At 38.1% G+C, this 23,238-nt stretch overlaps 1 protein-coding gene across 2 annotated transcripts in view; it reads left to right on the top strand.

Moving 5' to 3' along the window:
* Positions 1-23,238, top strand: part of LOC117412375 (receptor-type tyrosine-protein phosphatase gamma-like) — a 177,807-nt gene that overhangs the window by 140,238 nt on the left and 14,331 nt on the right. Inside the window, exons 9-16 of one of the 2 annotated variants that reach the window (XM_058988559.1) lie at positions 851-1,035; positions 2,554-2,662; positions 4,639-4,688; positions 5,148-5,931; positions 9,752-9,890; positions 15,379-15,417; positions 16,034-16,125; positions 21,171-21,262. In XM_058988559.1, the coding sequence (XP_058844542.1) occupies positions 851-1,035; positions 2,554-2,662; positions 4,639-4,688; positions 5,148-5,931; positions 9,752-9,890; positions 15,379-15,417; positions 16,034-16,125; positions 21,171-21,262 (1,490 nt within the window). The remainder of the gene's footprint in view (positions 1-850; positions 1,036-2,553; positions 2,663-4,638; positions 4,689-5,147; positions 5,932-9,751; positions 9,891-15,378; positions 15,418-16,033; positions 16,126-21,170; positions 21,263-23,238) is intronic. The other variant, XM_058988558.1, reaches the window with a different exon arrangement.

Here is a 23,238-nt window from a genome sequence, read left to right on the forward strand (position 1 = left end):
TCACTGCAACGTGCACTGATTGAAATGAACACCTCACCAGAACCTAGGTGCTAAAACAATATCTGAACTGCGTGGCTGGAGTGACTGGCTTTGTTGACAAGCTAGACCAAACCCATTTGGGGAAAACGTAAGGGAAACTGACACATTTTAGTTTAGATGAAACAGTTAACAGTTAAGATGAATAATGTACACATTCGTGTCAGCTGCACTTCCTCCCTTGGTGTGTGTGTGTGAACAACGCAGGGTAAACAGACAGCAATAATATAAAGGGGAGGATTTCAGCTCGGCTTCCTACTGAATTAAGCAGAGTTTAGTTTTCAGCAATGTTATTCAGTTTACCGGCATGCTCGATGATTAAACACCTTCTGCTTTTGAGATTACGGGAAGCTTGGATAATGGCCATGTTTAGTGAACCATGATGCATTGAGAAACTTCGACAAATCCTCTTTCTGTATTCTAGTGTCATCTAGTGGTCCCTCGTATTAAAACACTTGACGTGTTTACAGCATACATAATTGCACAGCAAGGAAGCCAAACGAAGACCCTCCGGGCTTGAATGTTAACTCATGCAGTATTTTGATGTTTCTGATACCGCAATGGGGATAATATAGTAAATCAGAGTATGCTGCATTTTTTTAAATTTTTTTTATTTATAACACTGGTCTTATGTCAAGTGCTCATTCAGAACTTTCCATATTTTCTGAAACGTTTCCATTTTTGTAGTTGTTCGTGTTCAGTCCATTGTATGTGGTTAAGCATTGATCTTGCTTATTATTCGTTCATTCTTTGTAGGTGTATAATTGTATGCATACTAAATAGACATTGCTGTTTTTTTTTTCTTCATGTATAGTATGCAGCACTCCTCCAGTCAATATGAAGGTGCAGCCATTAAATAAAACCGCATTAGTAGTAAGCTGGAACAGACCTGAAACTGTCTACCACCCTCCCATCATCAACTTCATGATCTCCTACAGCTGGAATAAGAATGATGAGCCAAACGATCAAACCTTCACCAAGGACAATGACCAGGATCTGGTAAGGATCGCTAAGAATGCATCCAATGCAGCTACAAAAAGGAGCTTGGATACAGTTAACCGTTTCCATCCAATCTGTTACACACTAACAGGATGATCTAAGCTCAGTATTTCACACATTCCCTACAGAATTGTGCTGGATGTGTAGTTTCCAAACTGTGGTATAAAGACATAGAAGTTGTGCCACTTGGATGTTGAGGTTGCACAATACAATATACGTCTGTTGGTGAGGAATGAATGATTATTTTTAGGGTTAAATACAATGTGGAGTGGACCTAGCTAATTTCAGTTTGAAAGTTGGTATGAAACTCTATTTGTTTTATTCCAGATATGCTTTATGTATCAAGTGGGAAAATCTTAATCTTAAAGAATAAGATGATCAAACATTTTGAAAGGTGGAAATCGAATCTAAGCACCTTGAGTTGTTGTTGTTTTTTCTTTCTGTAAAGTTATTTAAAAGGAGGCCTAAGAATTGATGAAGTTTGTGATTCTAGAGTTGAATGCAATTCCTTGTGACTGTCATCTTTTCTTCATATGCTGGATCCTCACAATCAGTAATAGAATCACACTTTCCTGCATTCCCGCAGATGTCTTCTTTTCTTTCTTTTTTTCCCCTCACTTCATTTGCACTTTTATTTTCAATTTATTTTCAATCAATCCAAAAGCACTCAAGACCACGGTGTTTTACAGCCTCCCACTTGTAATAACTAGCCATTCTTGAAAAAGATCCTTACCAAAATTAAACAGAGTGGCACTTGCATAAATCAGAGACGGAGATGCGGACAAAGAACATATGCCATTACTTAATGTAAGATTTACTTGGGCTGCAGGGCATCTGATGAATGGATTCTCTCAAAGTAAATTATGATAATAGCCACCCCTCATACATTTAACATTGTAATGAAACCCCATCTCTAAGGAATGTGATAAGATATGCATATGCCTTCCATAAAGTTTTAGCAGTTAATGATCCTGAGCCCCCATGCTGTTAAGTGCTGGCAGTAAACATTCCTTAAGTGGTTGCAAACACTCTCAGGACTGTCGTTTTTGGCCTCAGCAGGGGGAGGGAGGGGCTTTGTATTTTACCTAGTTTTTTTTTTTTTTTAATGAGGCATCAATCTACCAGCAGTACTGTCTGTTTAAAGGGAGATCTCAAACTGAACCACACAGCCGCTTCCCAAGTCTCATTGAATGTACAGTAATATAAAGGATCCCTGTAAAGTGTACGATTGTTCTTTTGTAACTTTTTCCAATTCTTTATGGTGTCAGAGTAGGACTGAATGTTTTCTGATTGCAGATATGCTTTGAAACCGTTGTATATAGTCCTGGCTTCCTTGTGAATGGTTGAACATTATAACCTTTGACATCAATCTAACATGAGTGTGTCCTTTTTTAGTGTTCCTGTATCACAGAAGAGAGGTTTAGTAGCACACTTCTAGGGCAGCGTAGAATCTGGAGCCAGGTTCATGTGACAGACTGCGTTATTACCCAGATGTATTTTCTTTGTTTTCACTTGCAGGAGGCTGTCATCAACACTGTCTCTCCGGACATTCTTTACCTGTTCAGGGTCCAAGCAGTGTGCCAGAATGACATGAGAAGTGACTTCAGTCAGACCATGCTGTTTCGTGGTGAGCATATGTTAGAAAAAAATCAAAAGCTGTGCTGCTGCTTCTACATACATATTTATTGCTTAAATATTTTAGGTTAAAAAAAAGCCTATTCACCTGTATATACTGTAGTTACAGTAACTGTACAGATGTTTTCAATAAAATGCTACATTTTTAAGTAATGGAAAGAGCCCGTAAGGTTGGAAATTGGACACCTTACATTTCAATGGAGGCACTGAGTTTTCTCAGAATCGATAGACAACCTATCAAACTTTTTGTTTTATGGTAAACTGCCATTATGGGAATAAAATATGAGTACCCACATTAGTCAAGCGCCTTTTGCCAACATTTATGATATCTGACATCGATTTTCTAAGGATAATGTTCGGGAGAACTGCCACGCTGTCCAGCTTAAACCCGGGGAAGTAGTGTACAAAATTGAATCAACGTGGAGTAAACGGCAGTGTGAGCACTGGATCTTCAATTTCCAGCACTTGTAGTACATTACAGTGAACTAAAATAGTACTTTGTTCTGCTTCCATTATCGATTCATGATCAATTCAACACTGCATGTGAATAACATGAATCCAGCCATAAGTAATATAAACTGCAACATATTGGAAAGCTTTACTCAGAGACTGAACTAAGTACACAGTGAAACTCTTACCTAGGTGTAGTACAAGAAATATAAACTGGACCTCAGTTTTACCAGCTTCCTAAAAGAAAAAAAAAGAACTAAAAGCCTCTGATCACAGACAAAGTGTGGCTCAGCTCGGGTTGATTTAGCATTTTGCTTGTTGTCTGTTGCGGATGTGGTAAGCTGTTAAGATTAGCTTTAGTTCTGGGGGGGGGGGGGGGGAGGTTGGTTGCCAGCAAGGCTGTTTGTTTTTTTTGTTTTTTTTTAATGATTATTTATTTTAAATTCAGAAGTGAAACTGATGACTCCGATCTGAGGCTGGGTAGCTGAATTGGGTTAAATAGCTGTGTGCATTTACAGTTCTCCACAGCGAACATGCAAGATATTTAAAAAAAAAATAACCTTAATGGCATATCTATAAGCCACCTGCTCCCAAACGGTGCATATTAATTACTCCTGCTGAGTTTTGGAAACACATGAAGCTATTTGAGTTTGTCTGACAGACTTCAGTAACAGGAGGCAATGCCACTTTCCAGTCTGTTAAGTTTGTTGAGAGTGTTTAGTATGTAGATTCTTTAAGTCCCTTCACTGCAAAATGTACCTGAGTGGTGATGGACCTTTTAATTAATTGGCAAAGCCTGATGGTGAAGTCCAGCTGCATGCAAATGTGTCTTCTGTTAGGGCTTTGTATTTAAAAAAAAATAATAATAGGACAGTGCTGTACTGTAATACTAGAATATGGTCACATTCACAGGTACAGGATGTGAATTAAAATCAGATGGATATACATGCAAATGTAATATAAACACATAGCACAAACCTTTGCACTCTATGGGCAAAGCAGACACACAATTAAAATACTCAAGACTTTAGTGTTTGTAGCTCCTTATACAAGTCCCCAGGAATGAGTAATATTCAATTCTCCAAACTTTTACTATTGCTGTTGAAGCTCTGAAATGATGAATCTGCTGTGGTTATCTCCTCCCAGCACATGGATTACATTTCCCAGCAAAACCATCTTTCAACTATGAAGGCTTAGTCCTATATCTACTGGACAAGAGAGAAGTAGAGATTGCATTTTAAATTAGATTCTTAAAGATGGTGGAATGTATATATTGTGGGAAACATTAAGAAAACATTTCAAGATAGGTCTAATTCTTGTACTTTCTGTTTCTATTTAAGTTTTTAAATGTATACTACAATACAGTGTGAGATAATAATAATAATTATTATTATTATTATTATTATTATTATTATTATTATTATTATTATTATTATTATTATTATTATTAAGCCAAATTACTTAATGTAATTCTAAAAGTCTCTCTGCTGTTAAATTAATAATAATGTTTCTTTCCAGCCAACACTACAAGGATATTTGAAGGAACCAGAATTGTGAAAACAGGCATGGTGAGTGGATGACTTGTGCCGGTTTTTCTACTTGGTGCCAGAAGATGGCACTATAACAGCTTTTAAACCTGTAAGTTCACTTCCTATTTGAAGTAGTTGACATACATGAGCAGAAGGTAACACTGCATGTTTTAAAAATCAGTGAAGAGTTTGACCCTCTTTTGTATGTTATTACATTAGTGATAATTTATACTTTCGTTTCTTATGTTGACAAAACCGTTGACATCGGACTGCATGAGCTAGAAGGTACTTTACAGTGCCACATAAAATATCCATGCTGACTGCTGTATAATTAATTTAGGTCTAAATTGAATTGCACAGCATAACATCTATTCCAATACTCTTAGTATTTATGACTGTTTCATATTCTGCTAAATGTAAAATATTTGAGGAGCCCATGAATGTCCATAAAAATCACAACCTTTTTTTGCTATTTTCCCTTTTTTATCTCTACTTAAGCCTACTGCTTCCCCAGCCTCTTCAGCAGACATGGCGCCCATAAGCTCTGGGTCCTCTACCTGGACTTCCTCTGGCCTCCCTTTCTCATTTGTTTCTATGGCAACCGGAATTGGACCTTCGTCCAGTGGGAGTCAAGCAACTGTGGCCTCTTTGGTGACTAGTACATTACTGGCTGGCCTTGGGTTTAGCGGGGGTGTTATTTCTTCCTTTCCCAGTTCAGCCTGGCCTACCCGTCTGCCCCCTGCTGCTTCTGCAACCACCAAACAGGTGGTGAAGCCCATTGTGCCCACCACTGAGGCTGTATCCTCCCCCAGCTCAGAGGGGGATTCCACAGTCTCCAAAGACAATGAGGGGGCCGAAGGAGGAGATAAAGATGGGAAAGGGGAAGGTGAGGAGGGGGAGAAAGAGGGAGAAGAGGAGGGAGAAGAGGGGAATGAGGCGAAGGAAAAGAAGGTGGTGACTGAGGTTGCAGAGGCACAGGAGAACAAGACCGAAACCAAAGTGACCACCACTGCTTCTCCGACTGCAACTGCGAAAGAGAAAGAACAAGTGGAGGAAGTATCCGAGACCCCGAAAACTGAGGAAAACGTTATCCCCACGGCAACAGTTAAAGTTGAGCCTGCTAAAGAGATAGAAAGAGCCTTTGATACGGAGACAGTGACTCCAACCCAAATGTTGTCCACTTTTACACACAAAGCACCAGGTGTGGTTTCAAAAAGGCCAACAATGACCGCAGATGAAGAAATTGGTGAAAAGAAAAAGACTTTTGTCCTGGTTGATAAAGGTGAGGATTTTTTTGTATTTTTATTTATTTATTTGCATGTTGGTTAATTAATATTTTTACATCATAAAACAAGCCACACTTTTTTTATGTTTTTCTTTCCATTATTGACTCAAGTAGCCATTTATATATTCATTAGTATATTTTACCAATTAAAGAAATATATATGTTAATCAAGCATAAATTAAAAAAAAAAAACTTCTTGTTTGCTTTTGTTTATTGCATTAATTAACTATTTTTCCAGCTAAAAGTTAACTGTATTGGGACCCAAGAGCCAATGTGGTTTTTTCCCCCTCTGTAGGCTGTAGTTTTTAAATATTACAACAGAGGGCAGCAAATTGTTGTAAGTGGTGGAAGTGTTGCAAAGTTTGAAGTAACTGAAATTAAGACAGAACTATTATTAGAACTTTTCTTCAACAAATAATACCACAAGGGACTGAACAATGTCAGTATTCTTGGGAAGGTTGTTGATGTAGGGATATCATATATGTTGTGTTTTTATTTTTATTTTTTTTACAAATTAGTTTAAATAATTTTTGTGTTCAAAGTGAAGAGGCACATCGTAGACTACAGATTAATGGCCTTGATATAAAAAAAAAAATGGAGTAAAAAACTGTCAACGACTCCGAATAGTAAGCAAACTGATTTAATTGGAGCTTTATCTTTAAGAAACTGTCATTATTCACTCTTCAATAGTGGTTGGAAATTGTCTTCTGGTAAGGATAATATTAGAAAAGAGCAAATGGTCTGTGAAAAGGCTGCTAGGTTGGGGAGAATAGAAAAGGCTTTCTCTGTGACAGCTGTGTGGTCTGGCTCTCCTGGCAGGTTTCAAACACCATATGGTTTTTGATGGCTCCCCGATATGATACTAAACACTGCAGCAGTGGGTACCCTTTAACCCTTGTAATTAGTTACACTACTCTGTGTTCATTTAAAGTAATCCTGAGTGTAAGTTCAATCATTATTTACATTAGGGTTTCTGAAAATTAGATGCATTGTGCATGATATTTCAGTATGGCTTAAAAGACTAGTTGATCCGTTTTTAGGTTATGTGCAATATACAGTCGGTTATCAAATTCTGAACTCGTCTGCAGCTGTCCAGTAAGTAGCTAAAAGGACACTCAGTAACACTAGTGCAAAAGTAGCAGAGGAAGTAACAACCACATCAGTATTGGTGCGTAGACAGATTATACTTTAAAATCTTTTAAAATTCAGTGCAGTAAAAGTAATAAAGGTAGCTTCATGACCCCACTGTATTTTATCCTTCTCCTTATGAATTAAAAAGTGTATGATACAGTGTGTTCATCATATATACTGAGCAGCCATGGGGGATACGAAAACACATATGCTTCCTTATTTAGACAGATGTATATAGGTCAATGTTCTGTGCCTGGATTTTAACTCAATAGAAAGGACACTGTATGTCTACGTCCTAATCATTAGACTTAACTAAGTGCTGCATGTTGGAGCTTCATTGGATTTTCTTTTGGCCTGTGTTCAGTATACAGATTCAGCTGTTGTGTTTTAAGTCTGCAAGGTTAGAATAACTTCCCTCCCAGGATGTGTGTGCCACCTTGACATTGACTTCTGACTTCTTATTAGCCACGATGATGTACAGAAATGGAAATAAGACTCCTATTGCATAGCAGTTTCACCTATTCCAGGTTTTAATACAAGCTTGATTAGCTAGTGTGTATGCAACAATCTCTCTAATTAAACTCCTAGTAAAACCAGGAATGGATCAAACTGCTATGCAATGAGGGTCTTATTTCCACCAAAAATGTGAGATATTGGCTTTAACATTTAATTTTGTACACAGCTGTATTCCATAACTCATGTGACATGAGTAATGTGACAAAGTCATTTTTTGTTGTACTTCACAATACAGTAACTGTGCAAGATTATATAATAACTACAGACAATGTTTGCTGGTGCCCTGGGGGTGCAACATTGTACAGTTGCCATAGTACATACAGACCAAATAGCATTGCATATTGGTTCCAGAATTAGAAGTGTGATTGACTCATTCCCCATTATACAACTGAAATCACTTTTGGTCCGTTTTATAAGAACAGTTTGACAAGATGCATCTGGGCGCTTTACCTCTTCAACTTTAAACTTGGTGTAATTGGGTTGCAACCCAATCTGGAGCGAGTCAAGCTGTTGAGTCATCATTCACTCAGTATAGGAGAGATGGTTCAGTTGTTGCACCTGCTCATGATGACTGTCAAAGACGTGACCTCTTGAACTCCAATTCTATACACCCATCTTTGTGTTTTTGTTAAAAAAAAAAAATAATAAATCCAAAAAATACTCATTGTAGATGCAAACTGAGATAATATAAATAGCTGAATGTTTTTCTACATACAGTTATAATAATCATAATTTTAGTGTACGGACATCTATAAACATGTTATGTTTTATCATTAGAGAATATTGCAAATTCAAGAGATTAAATTACACATTACTAGTGGAATGTTTTATATTGTAATTATATTTCTTATAATTTGTTGTTTAACCCTATGTTGATATAGCACATTATTATTATTATTATTATTATTATTAGTAGTAGTAGTAGTAGTTTATAAGTGCTCACTGAGGAGCTTGTATTAGTCGTAGTAGTGTTTTTGAGACAATTATGGTACATTTATAGATGCAATATAATTTATAATAAAACCATATCTATGTGGATGAAACACACATTAAGGAACCCTTGCCACATGCTGTGTAGTTAGCTGGTGTCTAATTTGACTGCATTTATACTGGTCTCTGTTGTCATTGCTTGGTGTAATGCCAGGAACATCACGTCTGTTCAGTTGTGGATTTTGTACTCCATACACGCTCAGTCCCCTGCTATACACTGATTAGCACCTTCGCTAGGCCTGCCTGTTAAAGCCCATTACCTTTATCAGCAGAGCCCTGGCCTACTTTTAGAACGCAGAGAGAGTCGAGCAGAAATCTGTGCTGCAGCAGCACAGAATCCTTGCTCCATTTTTAGATCCCTGGCTAAGAAAACAGACGCTACTGACTTTTTGCTTCTGTGGTGTTTGTATGTGTGTGTGTGTGTGTGTGTGTGTTTGTACTGTTTAAGAGCTAATTTAGGCTGCGCAGACACAAAAGGCTAACAATATTAAGCTCTAGTAGGAACCCACATGTTGTGTGGAATCTTGAGACCCCAATTATCCGTGCTCTGGCTGCAAGCTGTGAAAAGCCAATTATGCAGGTTTTCTGGATTTCATTGTTTACACTCTTGTAAGATATGATAACACTGGAAAAGAATGGGAACCTGGAACTGTACAGGGAAGTCTGAATATGGTAGGTGTTTCTGGAAATGTTTATTTTTTACAAGAACAGTAGCAGTTTATTAATTAGCTGTTTATCACACGTTGGTGACACCTGTCCAGCATTGGTTATAACATAGTCCAAATAGACCTTAAAGGTCATGCATGTTTAGGAATGAATTCATGTTTTATTAACTTGTAAAGGTGTCTTTTTACTTAGTTAAAGCTACAGACAAAGAACACCTGTACAACCTCCATAGCGATCTCTGTTAATCTTAATTCTTAATTAGATTTGAATATTAACTTCAAAATCAGGGGCTGTAACATCGTTAACCCTTTACTGCCCAGGGTATGTTTCCCATGCCTATTTTCTCAATGTCAAATATATTGGACAGTGAAGGTTACCCTTTTCTTTCTTGTTCTTTAAAAAAGGTCCATTCACACGGTTCATTTAAATTCTTCTTAATGATGTGTTGTCTTGTGTCTGGAATATTGCTTACTGTTTTTTATAGTATTAACTGTGTTCTTTTTTTATTCTACAGAAAATAATAGCGTCTCAAATATGGCGAGAAACCCGGGGCATTCTTCGAACAAGATGGAGTGGATCATCCCGCTGGTGGTTGTCTCTGCACTCACGTTTGTGTGCCTCATTCTCCTTGTGGCTGTGCTGGTTTACTGGAGGTAAGTCTTGCACGCTCTCTCTGTATAGATCGATGGATGTCGCATAATGGTAATGAAATGTTGTATGGCCATTGATTAGCCCAAGTTCTTGAGAGTTCAGGTTTGTGATTGTTTAAAGACCTCTGAGGAACTGGTCTGCTCAGTTTTATCAAACCGTGCCCATCCAGTTGTTATAATAAGTAATTGAATATACTATCCAGGTGGAACACACCACAGGGAAATGAGCGTTCAGATTCACTAACCCATTATACTGTGTTATCCTTTGTGGTGAATACTTTCTGCTTATCAATAACATCTATCGACACAGCAGAGTTAGCTGGGCTATAGTCGTATGCCACCACAGTATATCATATCTGTATGACTTTTTTCTACAGGAGATACTGAAACTGTTCAGATACTCTAGCTCGAAATGACGTGGTGCTGAAAGAGTTAAATAGCTTGGCTTCATTCAGGCAGAGTTGAACAAAACAATGAATTCTGCCAACCGGTATGTTCCTGTATAGAAGTTACTGCTGGATATACTGTAGGAAATTGAGTTAAAGCATTTTCTTAGTAACGTGGATATACCATAATACAGGCCATTCTCTTCATATTTCATAATGGTCTTCTTATACCTAGCTAATAATTACGCCAAAGTAAAAATGAGTCCAGAGTAAAGCTGTGTGGTGTGCATTTGACACTGAAGCTGCAGGGAGAATTGTGTTGAGATTCCCTTGGGACACATTATTTTGCCATTACTATCAATGGTTCTACATAAAACTGTGAATGTGGATTATCAAGTCCATTTGTGCCATCATACAGTTTTATGAGCTAGCCTGTGAACGGACGAACGACATTTACTAGTATTGAAAGCCTTTTGTTAGAATGCAAATTTAGAGAAGATTGATAATTACGGTTTTGTTTTTATGATCCTCCCTGTTTTTGATAAATCCAGTGTACTGTAACTGCGTGGAATCTAATGAAAACACATTTCTGGACATTTATTAGTATGTATTTATTAAATGTAGAATGTGCTACATGAAAATTGTATGATGGAAGATATGAGCCATATCTGTTCCCATCACAGTTTTTTTTTTTTTTTGCTGTTCACACAGTTTATTTGAAAAATACCTTGTCTGAAAGAAGTGCTTGACTATCTAAATGTCTTAAAAATGCAATTGGCACCTGGAGCCCGTTTATGATGCATGGAGTGTGACCTTTTGGTACCTTCTGTACAGTAACTGACAAAAATAGACATTCATTAGATGATCTTTTACCCAGCTTCTCAGTGCAAGCAAAACATAAACATATATATAGTACAGTAAAGCTAGGAGTCAACTGCCATTAGCCCTGCTGCATGAATAGCAATTTTCTTGACTGTCTGGTTTAATGTCAAACTTGTGTTTGTGTACAAAGAGAATGAGACCCCCCCACACACGCACACACAAATTATATAATATTTAAGTATTATAATAATTATATCAGTTATGGTTCTGTATAAGTCAACCACTGTTCCACAGTCCAATGTCAGACACATTTTTTTACTTTTAAAAATATGTTGTTTACAATCACTGTTTGATACTGCATATGGTACATGGATAGCTGTTGGTTATTTTTTTATGTTTTTTTGTCAAGTCAAATTCATGTGTCTTTGTTGGGTCGGTTTTATTTGATGTCTGTTTTTCCTAATCTTTTTATGTGCCACTCTAGGGGATCTTTACAAGGAAAAAAAAATCTAATTCAAAGAAATGAACATCAAATCATTGTATTTACCATTTTACTAGTATCTTTGAGGAACAGAAGATAACACATATATTCCTGTGAAATTAAAATACTTTGAAAAGTGTTATCAGTGTAAACATGATCTATTAATGTAAAGCCAGGATTAATACACACATGGCAGTAGGTGCTGGGTTATATGTTGTACTTTAATGTTTCTTAAAGTTAAGTTGTGTACTGTGCTTCCCAAGTTTTTCTTTTTGCAAGCTGGCGGTAGTTTTTTTTGCTTTGCTTCAGTTCTTGACATAATGATGTGCAGCTGTGTACGGTGGGCACCCTGTCACATATTCGCTAATGCCATCAATCCTTTTCAGCTTTTACTCATCTGAGTGTTTTCCAAATGGCTACTCGGGGGGGGGGGGGGGGGCGGGGGGGCTATCAAAATTCACTTGAGTTGTCCGTTGCCATGGTAGCCAGACCCCCTGCTGTTGGCTGTGCTCTGAGATGTCCGCTTGGGCTTATGAGCAGACCAGCTCATGCTCATTAGGCAAAAAAAAAAGAGAAATTCTTTAGTGACTGAAGGCTTCTTGAAACATGCTGCCTGATACTTTCAAAGGCTGGCTTACACGTGTACAACAAAGACAATAGCGGTGTGCCGACTGGGGTGGAAAATGAATTTCCTTATCCCTTTATGTCATTATAAATCCAGCTGTGTCCTCTCCTAACTGCAATCTCCCAAAATGAAGATCTCCTGTTAGTGGAATGCACTTGTGTACCATTGCTAATTCACTCTTCAATATAGTGAATACAGTATTTAGGTTCCTACTCTTCTGAGTAAGTATTTTAAGCAAAAAAGTAAGTATTAGTTTCTGTAACATCATAGTAATGTGCTTGCTTTCAGAAGAAAGTCTAAGTTAAGGGAGGCAAGACTGTCATTTAAAATGAGTATACGGTGATGTCAGCGTGTGTATATAGAAGCCTATAATTGTAGACCAACTGCAACACACATATATGGTTCTAAAATTAATTCTTGAATAACACAACAAAAAACATTGTTTGTACCCGAAAATGGATAATGCAATATTTTTTATTTATTTATTTTAAAAGTTGCAAAAAGGGGGGGCTCCCTAGTGGTGCATCCAGTAAAGGCGCTCTGCGTGGAGTGCAGGATGCGCCCTATAGCCTGGAGGTCGCTGGTTCAAGTCCAGGCTATTCTACTGCCGACCGTGGATGAGAGCTCCCAAGGGGCGGCGCACAATTGGCCGAGCGTCGCCTGGGTGGGGAGGGCTTAGGTCGGCCAGGGTGTCCTCAGCTCACCGCACGCCAGCAGCCCCTGTAGACTGGTGGTGGGCGCCTGCGGTCTTGCCTGTAAGCTGCTCAGAGCTGCGTTGTCCTACGACGCTGTAGCTCTGAGGTGGCTGCATGGCGGGCCTGCAGAGTGAAAAAAAGCGGTCGGCTGACGGCACACGTTTCGGAGGACAGCGTGTGTTAGTCTTCGCCACTCCCAAATCAGCGCGGGGGTGGTAGCGGTGAGCTGAGCCTAAAATAATACAATTGGTCATTTCAAATTGAGAGAAAAATGGGGTAAAAATTCAATTGGCGACTACTAAATAAAAAAAAAAAAAGTTGCAAAAAGAGATAATTTAGTTTCCTATTGAGTCATGCACCCTCAATAAATAGGATTATTCAACTAAATGCCCTGTGTGGGAGGGAGGTGGTGGTGTTTATATGGGAGCAGACAGTGACGTGTGTTAGAGATGGACTAGATTGGGTTAAATCAATATTTGGTTAATGATAATTTGTATTGATGGTCTACTGAAAATTGAGTTTCATCGCTGAACACCTGTGTCTTTCTGTAATCTTTGTAAGCTATGCAGGAGGTTTCTTTAAACAATAGTTCAATTACCGAAGAGCTGTTAATCTTCCTTACAAACAGACAGAAGTTTGGGTTAGCTGTTTGTGACCCTGTTTCATTTCATCTGTTAATCTGACAGCTCAGTGAGTTTTATTCATGTGGAATATTTGATGCTACTGCCATAGTTTGTTTGAATAAATGTATTGCATTGTTTTTGCTTCAAAAGAGGAATAAGGAAATAATGAGAAAAAAAAAAAGTTTTATTATGGGCTCAGTGATACATTTTTCTTTTCACAATTCCAATGCTTTCCTTTGTCTGAGATGTGTATGTGTTTTTATTCTTGAAATATTGTATGGCATTAATTAGGGGTGCTTTTAATAAGGTTTCTATTTAAAACCTAATTAGCAAGGGAGTAAATAGGCATTTGGAATCAGCTTTGTATTTCTGAGATGATTCCAACCCAAAGGCAATTTGCATTGTTTTCTACCAGGAGCCCATATGTGACTGAACCACTGTCTGGTGTATGATGGGACCCTAGACAGTTTTATTGCCCCAGGGCAATTGCCCTTCCAAAAGATCTAATAAACTCCTCTTTTTTTGCTTCAGGAGAACGGTGGGGGTGATACCCACTGGCTGATTGCAATGTTAATGAACCCTTATGTGATTCAGTATTTGGCATAAAACCTGCAGGAAAGGGATATGGACAATACAATGTTATTTTTGTTTTTTGGGGGGGTTTTTTGGTTTTTTTTTTTTTTAATTTAGTCGTTGCCAATCAGTTTTTATTATTTTCTCCCCAATTTGAAATGCTCAATTATTTTTAGGCTCAGCTCACCACTACCACCCCTGCGCTGACTCGGGAGGGGCGAAGATGAACACACGCTGTCCTCCGAAGCGTGTGCCTTCAGCCGCCCACTTTTTTACACACTGCAAACTCACCGTGCAGCCGCCTCAGAGCTACAGAGCTCAGAGAGGACAACGCAGCTCTGGGCAGCTTACAGGCAAGCCCGCAGGCGCCCGGCCAGACTACAGGGGTCGCTGGTGCACGGTGAGCCGAGGACACCCTGGCCGACCTAACCCTCCCTCCCCCCGGACGACGCTCGGCCAATTGAGCGCCGCCCCCTCGGAGCTCCCGTCCACGGAATACAATGTTTTTTTTATGTATTTATTTTAAACATAAACATGGGATATGCTACCTTCTCGGTTTTAAAGTCCACTAGCCAAGACTCTGAGCATCTTTGCCATTTTGAAACTATATACCGTAGCTGTTATTTTAAAGCAAGACAACACAACATTGTAAGAGTCTTATATGTAAGCGTTTACCGATATTCAAAGGGTTTGTATTGGGCCATTTGTTTGCGAAGGTATCAAAAACAACATCTCTAAAATATTTGTAGTATGTAAAATGCCAAGGATGGCTCCATTTTAATTTAAACAGTGGTGATATTTGGAACTACTGTTTCTTAGATCAATTCAAGGGAAAAACAGGACAACATATGTTACATAACAGATTTGTTTTCTCATGTAGCCACATATGATGTTTCAGCCCACATATGTATTATTGTTTAGCAAATGTTTACCACAGGGAACAAAGTAAAAGGCAAGAATCTGGCAGGAGGAAAGAGCAGGTGCTGGAGTTTATTAAGAGTAGTCTGGGTGAGAAGGGGGACTATTGTGTTGTGGTAATTCTATTGAAAATGAGATAGCGCCTCTGTAGATCATGAAAGCCCCCCCCCTCCTCAAGGTAGAGAGCGACAGCAGCTCTATTGGCCAGCAGAGCCTCTGCTCATTAGCTATTCAGTTCCGGCCCCAAGCAAGTCATTAAATCAGCAATGAGCAGTGACGCCTGAGCTTGAGAGTCCAGCCTCAGTCAACAGCACCATGCAAAGGCTGTTTGGAACTCTCAGCTCTCTCCTGCTCAGTGCCTTCTCTATGATGACCAGCCTGTGCTCTTTACTTTGCATCAAGTACAGGTAAAAATAACAAAACCACCACCACCACTGAGGTGACCACTTGTCATTTTCTAAGGATGCTGTGTTTGATTGTTTAACTTGGGGAGCTATCGGATCATCAGGCACAGCCACTGTCTCGAGCAGCTCTTTGGGCCGTTCAGATTCCTACCTATTGATTTTTTTCTATTGCAGTGTCCGTAATTCGCTTTTCTTTATCTCTTTGTGGATAGAGGCAGGCTTATCTTCAATTCTAATCTTCCCACTTGCAGCTCGAGGATTAATCTTGTTAACGTGATTGAAGCAATATATCTAGCAGCCGAAATGCACTGTATATGTAGAAATGAGATCTCCTCACGTTCTGTGTTTTTAAAGATCGATTTCTGTGCTTCCTTTTAGGAATGGGCAGCACTTGCACATGTTTTGAAACAGGACCTTTTAAAGAAATGGGGGGAAAAACATACCTTGTCTGAGCAGTTAAACTCATGGTATCGCAATAAACAAATAATTGAAATAGTTATTTGATTGATTGATAGATAAATGGATTGGGTCTGTAAAGTTGTATTATATTTTCTCGTTGCAATGACTTGTTTTTCTGAAGCACGTCTGTTAACTTGCCTTCTTTCTCATCCCCCTACAGAAAGTGTTTTCAAACTGCTCATTTCTATGTAGAAGATAGCAGCTCTCCCCGGGTGGTCCCCAATGAAAGCATCCCAATTATCCCTATTCCAGGTGAGTGACACTTGTATTTAACCCTACAGATACCTAAAGATCTGCTTTTAAGCCGGAGAAGTCCCCTCAGCTTTAAACAGGTGTGTGCTCAGTTGTCACAATGAATGTGGAATTCCAGGCTACATTGGCTGATAGATTACTGTAGCAACATACCGCACTATATAGCAGAAGGAAACACATGTGCTGTACGTGACTTTTTTGTTCAATATGAAACGAGTTGGATACTTTTTTTTTTACTATAGTTTACTTCCTCACTTTTGTGGCATATACATCAGCTGAACAATGTCCTATCTGATCAAAATGAAGTATTATAAAACATTGTGGATATGGTCCAACAGCTTTAACACTCCTCACTTTGTATAATTTTGCTCACATGGGTTAAATAAACACAAGAGTAGAATAGACAGCTGATTTCCAGGAAGGTACAGTACAGTTTGTTGCATTTAAACGGTTTAAAGGGTGAAATATTAAAGTGGGGACCCATGTCTTGTGTGATGCATAAATGCAAAAGTGGCACCTGTAAAATAAAAACATCTTCAGATAGTGCTGCATAGATGAAATTAGGCTTCTTTTTTATTAATATACATGTTCCATAACCCACAGATACTAGAAATATGAGGTTTTCAATAATAACAATTATAAAAAGAAGAAAAGCCCTTGCTTGCAGTATATATTGTTTTCCAGGTAGTTTAGTTAACGCACTCCTAGGCTGGTTATTCCTGAACCCCTGACAACTGTTAGCTCTACATTGTTTGTGCCATCCAGTCAATAGTGAAAGGTATACTGCTTCTTTAAATACACCACAGTAATGATCGTCTAATGTTTTATGGTTGTGTGCTTTAGTTAAAGACAACAGCTGTTGCCTGGATAAATTGTCATTATTGACTATCCATCTAGATTTTTTATTGTGTAATGCCTTTTCCCTGGTCCTCTCTTCCTTCCATTTGAAATAATTGGTGACAAGTGTACACACTGGGATAGGAGAGAGCAGTGTGGAAATATATGCAAAGTTTTTAATGGGCTGTCAACATCCCATCATTTTTATTAGCCTCTGAATGTAAAATTCACTGACACATAGCTTGTTAATGAGGCTGCTTTTATCACGCCTTTGCTAGTTGGAGGAACTTGCATTACAGCCTTAACATCTTAACATCATGAAGCAGTTGACTTAAGTGACTGAAATTGTCATTAAATTGGATATCGTATCAACCTTGATTCTGAAGTTACTGATCAGAGATTTAATGTATGTTTTGTACTGTGCAGTTGCCTGCTTGGTTTCTGATATTTCTATTTTTCTGTTATTATAATTAATAACTATTTGGGGGCTCCCGAGTGGCGCATTCAGTAAAAGCATTCGCGTAGAGTGCAGGATGCGCCCTATAGTCTGGATGTCGTCGGTTCGAGTCCAAGCTATTCCTTTGCCGACCAAGGACGGGAGCTCCCAGGGGGCGGCACACAATTGGTTGAGCGCCATCCAGGGGGAGGGAGGGTTAGGTCGACCAGGGTGTCCTCGGCTCACCGCGCACCAGCGACCCCTGTAGTCTGGCCGGACGCCTGCTGGCTTGCCTGTAAGCTGCCCAGAGCTGCGATGTCCTCCGACGCTGTAGCTCTGAGGTGGCTGCATGGTGAGTCTGCAGAGTGAAAAAAAGCGGTCGGCTGACGGCACACGCTTCGGAGGACAGCGTGTGTTCATCTTCTCTGCTCCCGTGTCAGCGCAGGGGTGGTAGCGGTGAGCTGAGCGAAACAAAAATAATTGGACACTATTAAATTGTGGAGAAAACAACAAAAAACTAATTACCGACAACTAAATTTAAAAAATAAATAAATAATTATTTATCGTTGGAGTTATGGATGACTTCAGTTAATTGCAATTAATTGAAGTCATAAAGCTTCAAAGCCAAATTTCCTCCATTTGATTTTTAAAACAAACGTTCGCTTCCATTGACAGTTCTTTTGTACAGTACTCTAGGCTTTGTATTATTAATTTGGAGTGATGATTGATTGCCCAAACCATGTACCTGCGTGCCTAACTAGCCACTTGATCCACTTGAACCTTGACAATTAAAATTCATATCAATATTTCTGAGGTCACTAGCTGCAGCGGGGTGCCAGCATTTAACAGCCTTTGAGCAGGCAGCCGGGGAGCCCAGGGGACAATACCTACCATGGGGCTCGCTTGTTTTATTTATACAGTGGAGCTGGAGGGCAGGATATTGAGCAGACGCTGCTCCAGTGATACCGATTATGGGTGTAATTTATTCTTTTGTTCCCAATTATTATTCTGCCATGATTTTATTTGTGTCATAAGCAGTTATTACTTCTTTCTTCAGAATAGAGATTTCCAATATTGTTGCAATACGTGTAATCAATAGTGACAAAGCAGTTTAGTCAAGAATTGCATGATTTTTTTATTTTTTTTTTAATGATTTTCGTAATTATTATGATAACTGAGAAACAGTTTTTCTTAATAGATAATAAACCAGTTGTGTGTTCTGCACTCTGTTAACCAAGAATACAATCCCAGACATGATTTACACCCACTGGCTATTCTTGGGTCATATTGATCTGGTTATTCATGGATGAACATGATCATTTGTGAACACACATTTGTGTGATTACTCATGTTGGGCAAACACTTCTAGAGCTGTTTCACATATTATGCGACAAGCAAGGTTTCTCATATTGGAGCAGTGGCTATTAAGAGCTTAACTGGGGAAGATAAAGGTTCATCTGGGATATGTACTGCCTGTTGGGAGAGATTTTCAAAAAACAGTGTTATTGTATCGAACTCGCGGTACAGTGACGACAGCTTTAGTAGCAAGTGATTTTCAAATGAAATTTGTTAATAAAATCAATCCATTAGTGCTTTGAAATTGAGTCGATGAGGAAGTTAATGGACACATTTCTCGTTAAAAAGCTTAATTGTCGCAGGTCGTGTACATCACTTTCTGTCTGAACGACTAGATAAGGGATAAGATAATCAAAATGCATGTTAACGAGGTCAAGAAAAATGAATGGAAGCATAATTCGCTGTTATGGAAACTACTAGAGTACCGGGAGACGGCTCAGCAAGCAGCAGCCCAAATGGAAATAAAAAATAATGGGAATATCTATTTTGTGTATAATTCACAAACTTTATTTAAAATCATGCATTTTGTCATCTAGAATGTACATTTATTTAGATCACTTCACATATAAAATCCTATTTTACGATTATCTGGCATGTGGGTAAAAATTGGACGACAATGATTAAAAAAATAAACTAGTCATTTACCGTCATTTTGGGGGATATTTTGCCACAACTTACTATATCCAACTCTTAATATGCATTTAGCAATTTTTTTTTGGTTAAAAAGAAAAAAATACCTTTTTTTTTTTTTTGGATGGGCCGGGGTGCCATCAATAGGTTTGGTTGAAATTTATTTTATTATCTACTTTTGTATGTATTTTAGTATGTACGATTGTAGACGATTGTAAATAAATACGTTTCAAGTGCTATTTGTCTTTATAGTTGTTAGTTATTATACATGTACACACTGTATGTAACATTTCATTATATATTTATTACACTTTTAAAATTGAGCGAACTCCCTAACCCAAAACACAATTTGTTCATAATTGTTTGGTGAATTCCTCTCATTATGTTGAATGCATTTTCTCTTATAGGCTACTCTTTACTCACCTCCGCGATAAATAAACTCAACATGATTAGAAGTAGCCACTGAACACAGTATTATAAGAACATTTTACATGCATACAAACATGCATTTATCAATAATGTATTAGGTCGCCTTAATATATTTTATTTCTACAAAGAAAAAAGCCAAGGCATTTTCTCTTAACTAGAATTGTTGCAGTTTAGTGTAATTACAGTTTATCAGTGTTTCACAGAGAATTTGAGGGGTTTAGACTGTGTTGAATTATTCATGTAATTAGCACCATGTTGTTTACTAGTTGGAAAATGCTGTACCTCGATTAACCTATCAGCATTTAAGAATGCTGTCATCACTTGCTGTAATTGACAGTTAACAAAGAATACACTGAAACAACACTGTGCTTTGACGTTTTGTTGGCTAGCAGGATAGATAAACAACGGCCTTTTACCGCCAAGACAGGAGTGCAAACGCGGATTGGCACTTTATTTCCGGGAATAATATACGTGTGGTAAATGCCAGATAGTCACTAAAGAATGTATTTCTGGTGAATGTACAAGAATGAAAGGAACAGGGTAACTATAGTAAAGGGCTGGAAATCATTAGGAATACAGATAACTGGTCTGGTTACTGTACATGCTATCGGTGGTCAATCATTTACTCTACCTCCTGACTGTTCATTTGTTTCAAGAGGTCTGACACTTTTTAATGTACAGTACCTATGTCTCTGAAAATGTTGTTTTAATTCTGTGTTGAATTACCTTGCTGGGATATTCATTTTGGGAAAGACGAAGAAACTGATCCTGATGACATCAAAAAAAATGGATCCAAATGTAATTTCTTTTACTTTTGCTACTATCATTTTTTACTGAAAACTGAATGTGTTTGTAAGTCAAGGGATTGAGATCCAGTTAAAGTAACAATGGAGATGGCGCTACAGGGACACAAAGACTTGTCAGACCACCCATTTGCTTGCACTAAATATACACGCGCACATACATACATCCCTTGCATGCCACCTTTTAAGCATTATTTTTAAGGGTAACTTTTAAGTAACTCATTCAAGCAGTCGAACTTCTGGAATAGCATGTTTGCAAATGAGAATAGTGTTGCATAGCTTGAAATTCAATTGTCTGAAGACAAAAAAAAAAAATGTATTATTTGACCTGAAAGAAAAATTTGACTGCAAACATAGTTAGATAGTCATTCAGATATGCTGTTCTATGACTGCCACCTTTTATTATTCATTGTAACGTTCACTTGGTGTTGATTCATTCCTTTATTTAATTTTTTTTTTATTCAGGGTTTCGCATTTTCCTCTGCATGTTTATTGCAGGCATTGGCGATTTCTACTGGTTTCCTAGCAACACTCAGTGCTCTTTTTCTTTTCAGATGACATGGAGGCCATTCCAGTCAAGCAGTTTATGAAGCATGTCAGTGAGCTTTATTCCAATAACCAGCATGGATTTTCAGAGGAATTTGAGGTATGGCGGTAAACACAGTGCTTCTGAAATGTAGCTATGCACTATGCATTTGTATTGTATGTGTATAGACCCACCCACCCACACACACACACACACTCACTCACACACACACACACACACACACACACAGACACACACACACACACTAAACCTCCCAACAAGTATCTGCACAAGTATTAAGTCCCAATACTCTGTGAGTGATGGCATTGATTTGACAAATTTTGTGTGTTTAAATTGTTCTGGGGGATAATTACAGCTTCCTTCTGGAAAGTTGAAAGATGGAAATCAGCATTATGTTGTGTGTTTATTTAATATACAGTACTGTGTCTCGTCACCATATTTATGTTTTTGAAAAAATATATATAAAGTACAAGGATCTCTTAGATGAGAATGTGTGTGTATGTATATGTATATGTATATGTGTATGTGTATATATATGTAAGCAATGTGTTTTTTGTCTCTTTTATTTCGCACATTTTTCAAGGCTATTTCTAATTTAAGACTAGAAAAACATAATTATCAATGTGGTCACAAAATCTCATTCATTTTAACCATTACAATTGCTCTATTTGCTATATGTAGTTGAGTATAGGTGTTTTCCTATTCGTGGTGGGAGCAGATGTTTGTGGAATGGAAACGATTTTGTTTGATTGGCTCCTGGCTGGTTGGCTGAGCAAGAATATTGAGTCACTTAACTATGTTGATGGTATGCAAGATAAACATTTTCCCTTTGAGAATTCAATTTGATTGGAACGATCAAATCGGGACGGATATATTATTCATGATTTTCAGGCTCCTGTCTTATTAGTCACATCTGGTTCTGACAACAGTAAATAATACGGCAGAATAGCAAACTATTTATCTGTACGCCTGGTCTTTAGATACTGCCTGCCATGGCTCAATGTATTTCAGACCATTTTAAATAAGGCTGTTCAATCAAATTCCCACAGGAAATTATAAATAGGATTTCAACACTGTAACTCAGGTGGATTTTTACGTGAAGAGATAAACGATGATAGTCAGGGTTAGGCGTTGAATTTGTTTTTTAACAATAAAATTTGCAGGACAGCTACACTCCTGCACAAAAGAGACACTGTTTAGGTCCATTCAGTTTCCTTTTAAAGCAGCCATTTTGTTTAGACTGTTGCCAAGTTCACTAGGGTCATCGGTGACTGTTGTCTTCCTGGACAGTTCATTACATTTTCTTTTGACTAAATGATGCATTATTTATTCTTGTATAATTGAAATTATTTCGATTCACAGTTAGGGGACTGAAGGTAGTTTTATATAAGTTTTCAGTGTGGTGATTTGTAATCAGGAACACATTCTAACTCTACATGTAAGTAACTTTGGTACAGTGTTTATGTTTTTGTCATTTTATTTAATTCCCTTGTTCCCGGGAGTAGCTGTAAAGACATCACTGTGTTAATGACTTTCCTCATTACACTGGCAGGTTTTTTTTATTGTTAATGTACACTATGAAGTGGTTTAAGTGCTTATAAAGAGGGTTGGTATTTCTCAATGGAAGGCTCTGTCCTATCAAAAGCCTTTTATTCAGCCAGAGGAGTAGAAATGGAAAAACGGTGAACGCAACAGAGCAAAACCCTTTGGTTGGGCAGCCAAGTTCCATCACTAGTGTCATTGTATAGCTATGGCTGTAGAAATGCAGTTGGCACTGAATAGAGGAGTTCCTGCTATTCATTTACTACTGCTGTAGAGTCACATGGTGCAACACTTTGGAGTTCAATTTGTTAAATATGAGCCAGAATGTCCAAATCGTAGTTTAAATGGTAAATATGTATCCATGTATATATTAAGTTCTGTGTAATCTGTTCAGTCCATTTCTACTTTAAGGGTGACCTGGAATGCAAGTTAAATGGTGAAATTGAAATTGCATCAATTTCCGATATACTGTATTACCAAAATCAATTCAATCCTGTCATTTGTATAAGAAACAGAAATCTCTGTCCTGCTGC

The sequence above is a fragment of the Acipenser ruthenus genome, chromosome 16 (assembly GCF_902713425.1).
Source record: "Acipenser ruthenus chromosome 16, fAciRut3.2 maternal haplotype, whole genome shotgun sequence".
Lineage (NCBI taxonomy): Eukaryota > Metazoa > Chordata > Actinopteri > Acipenseriformes > Acipenseridae > Acipenser > Acipenser ruthenus.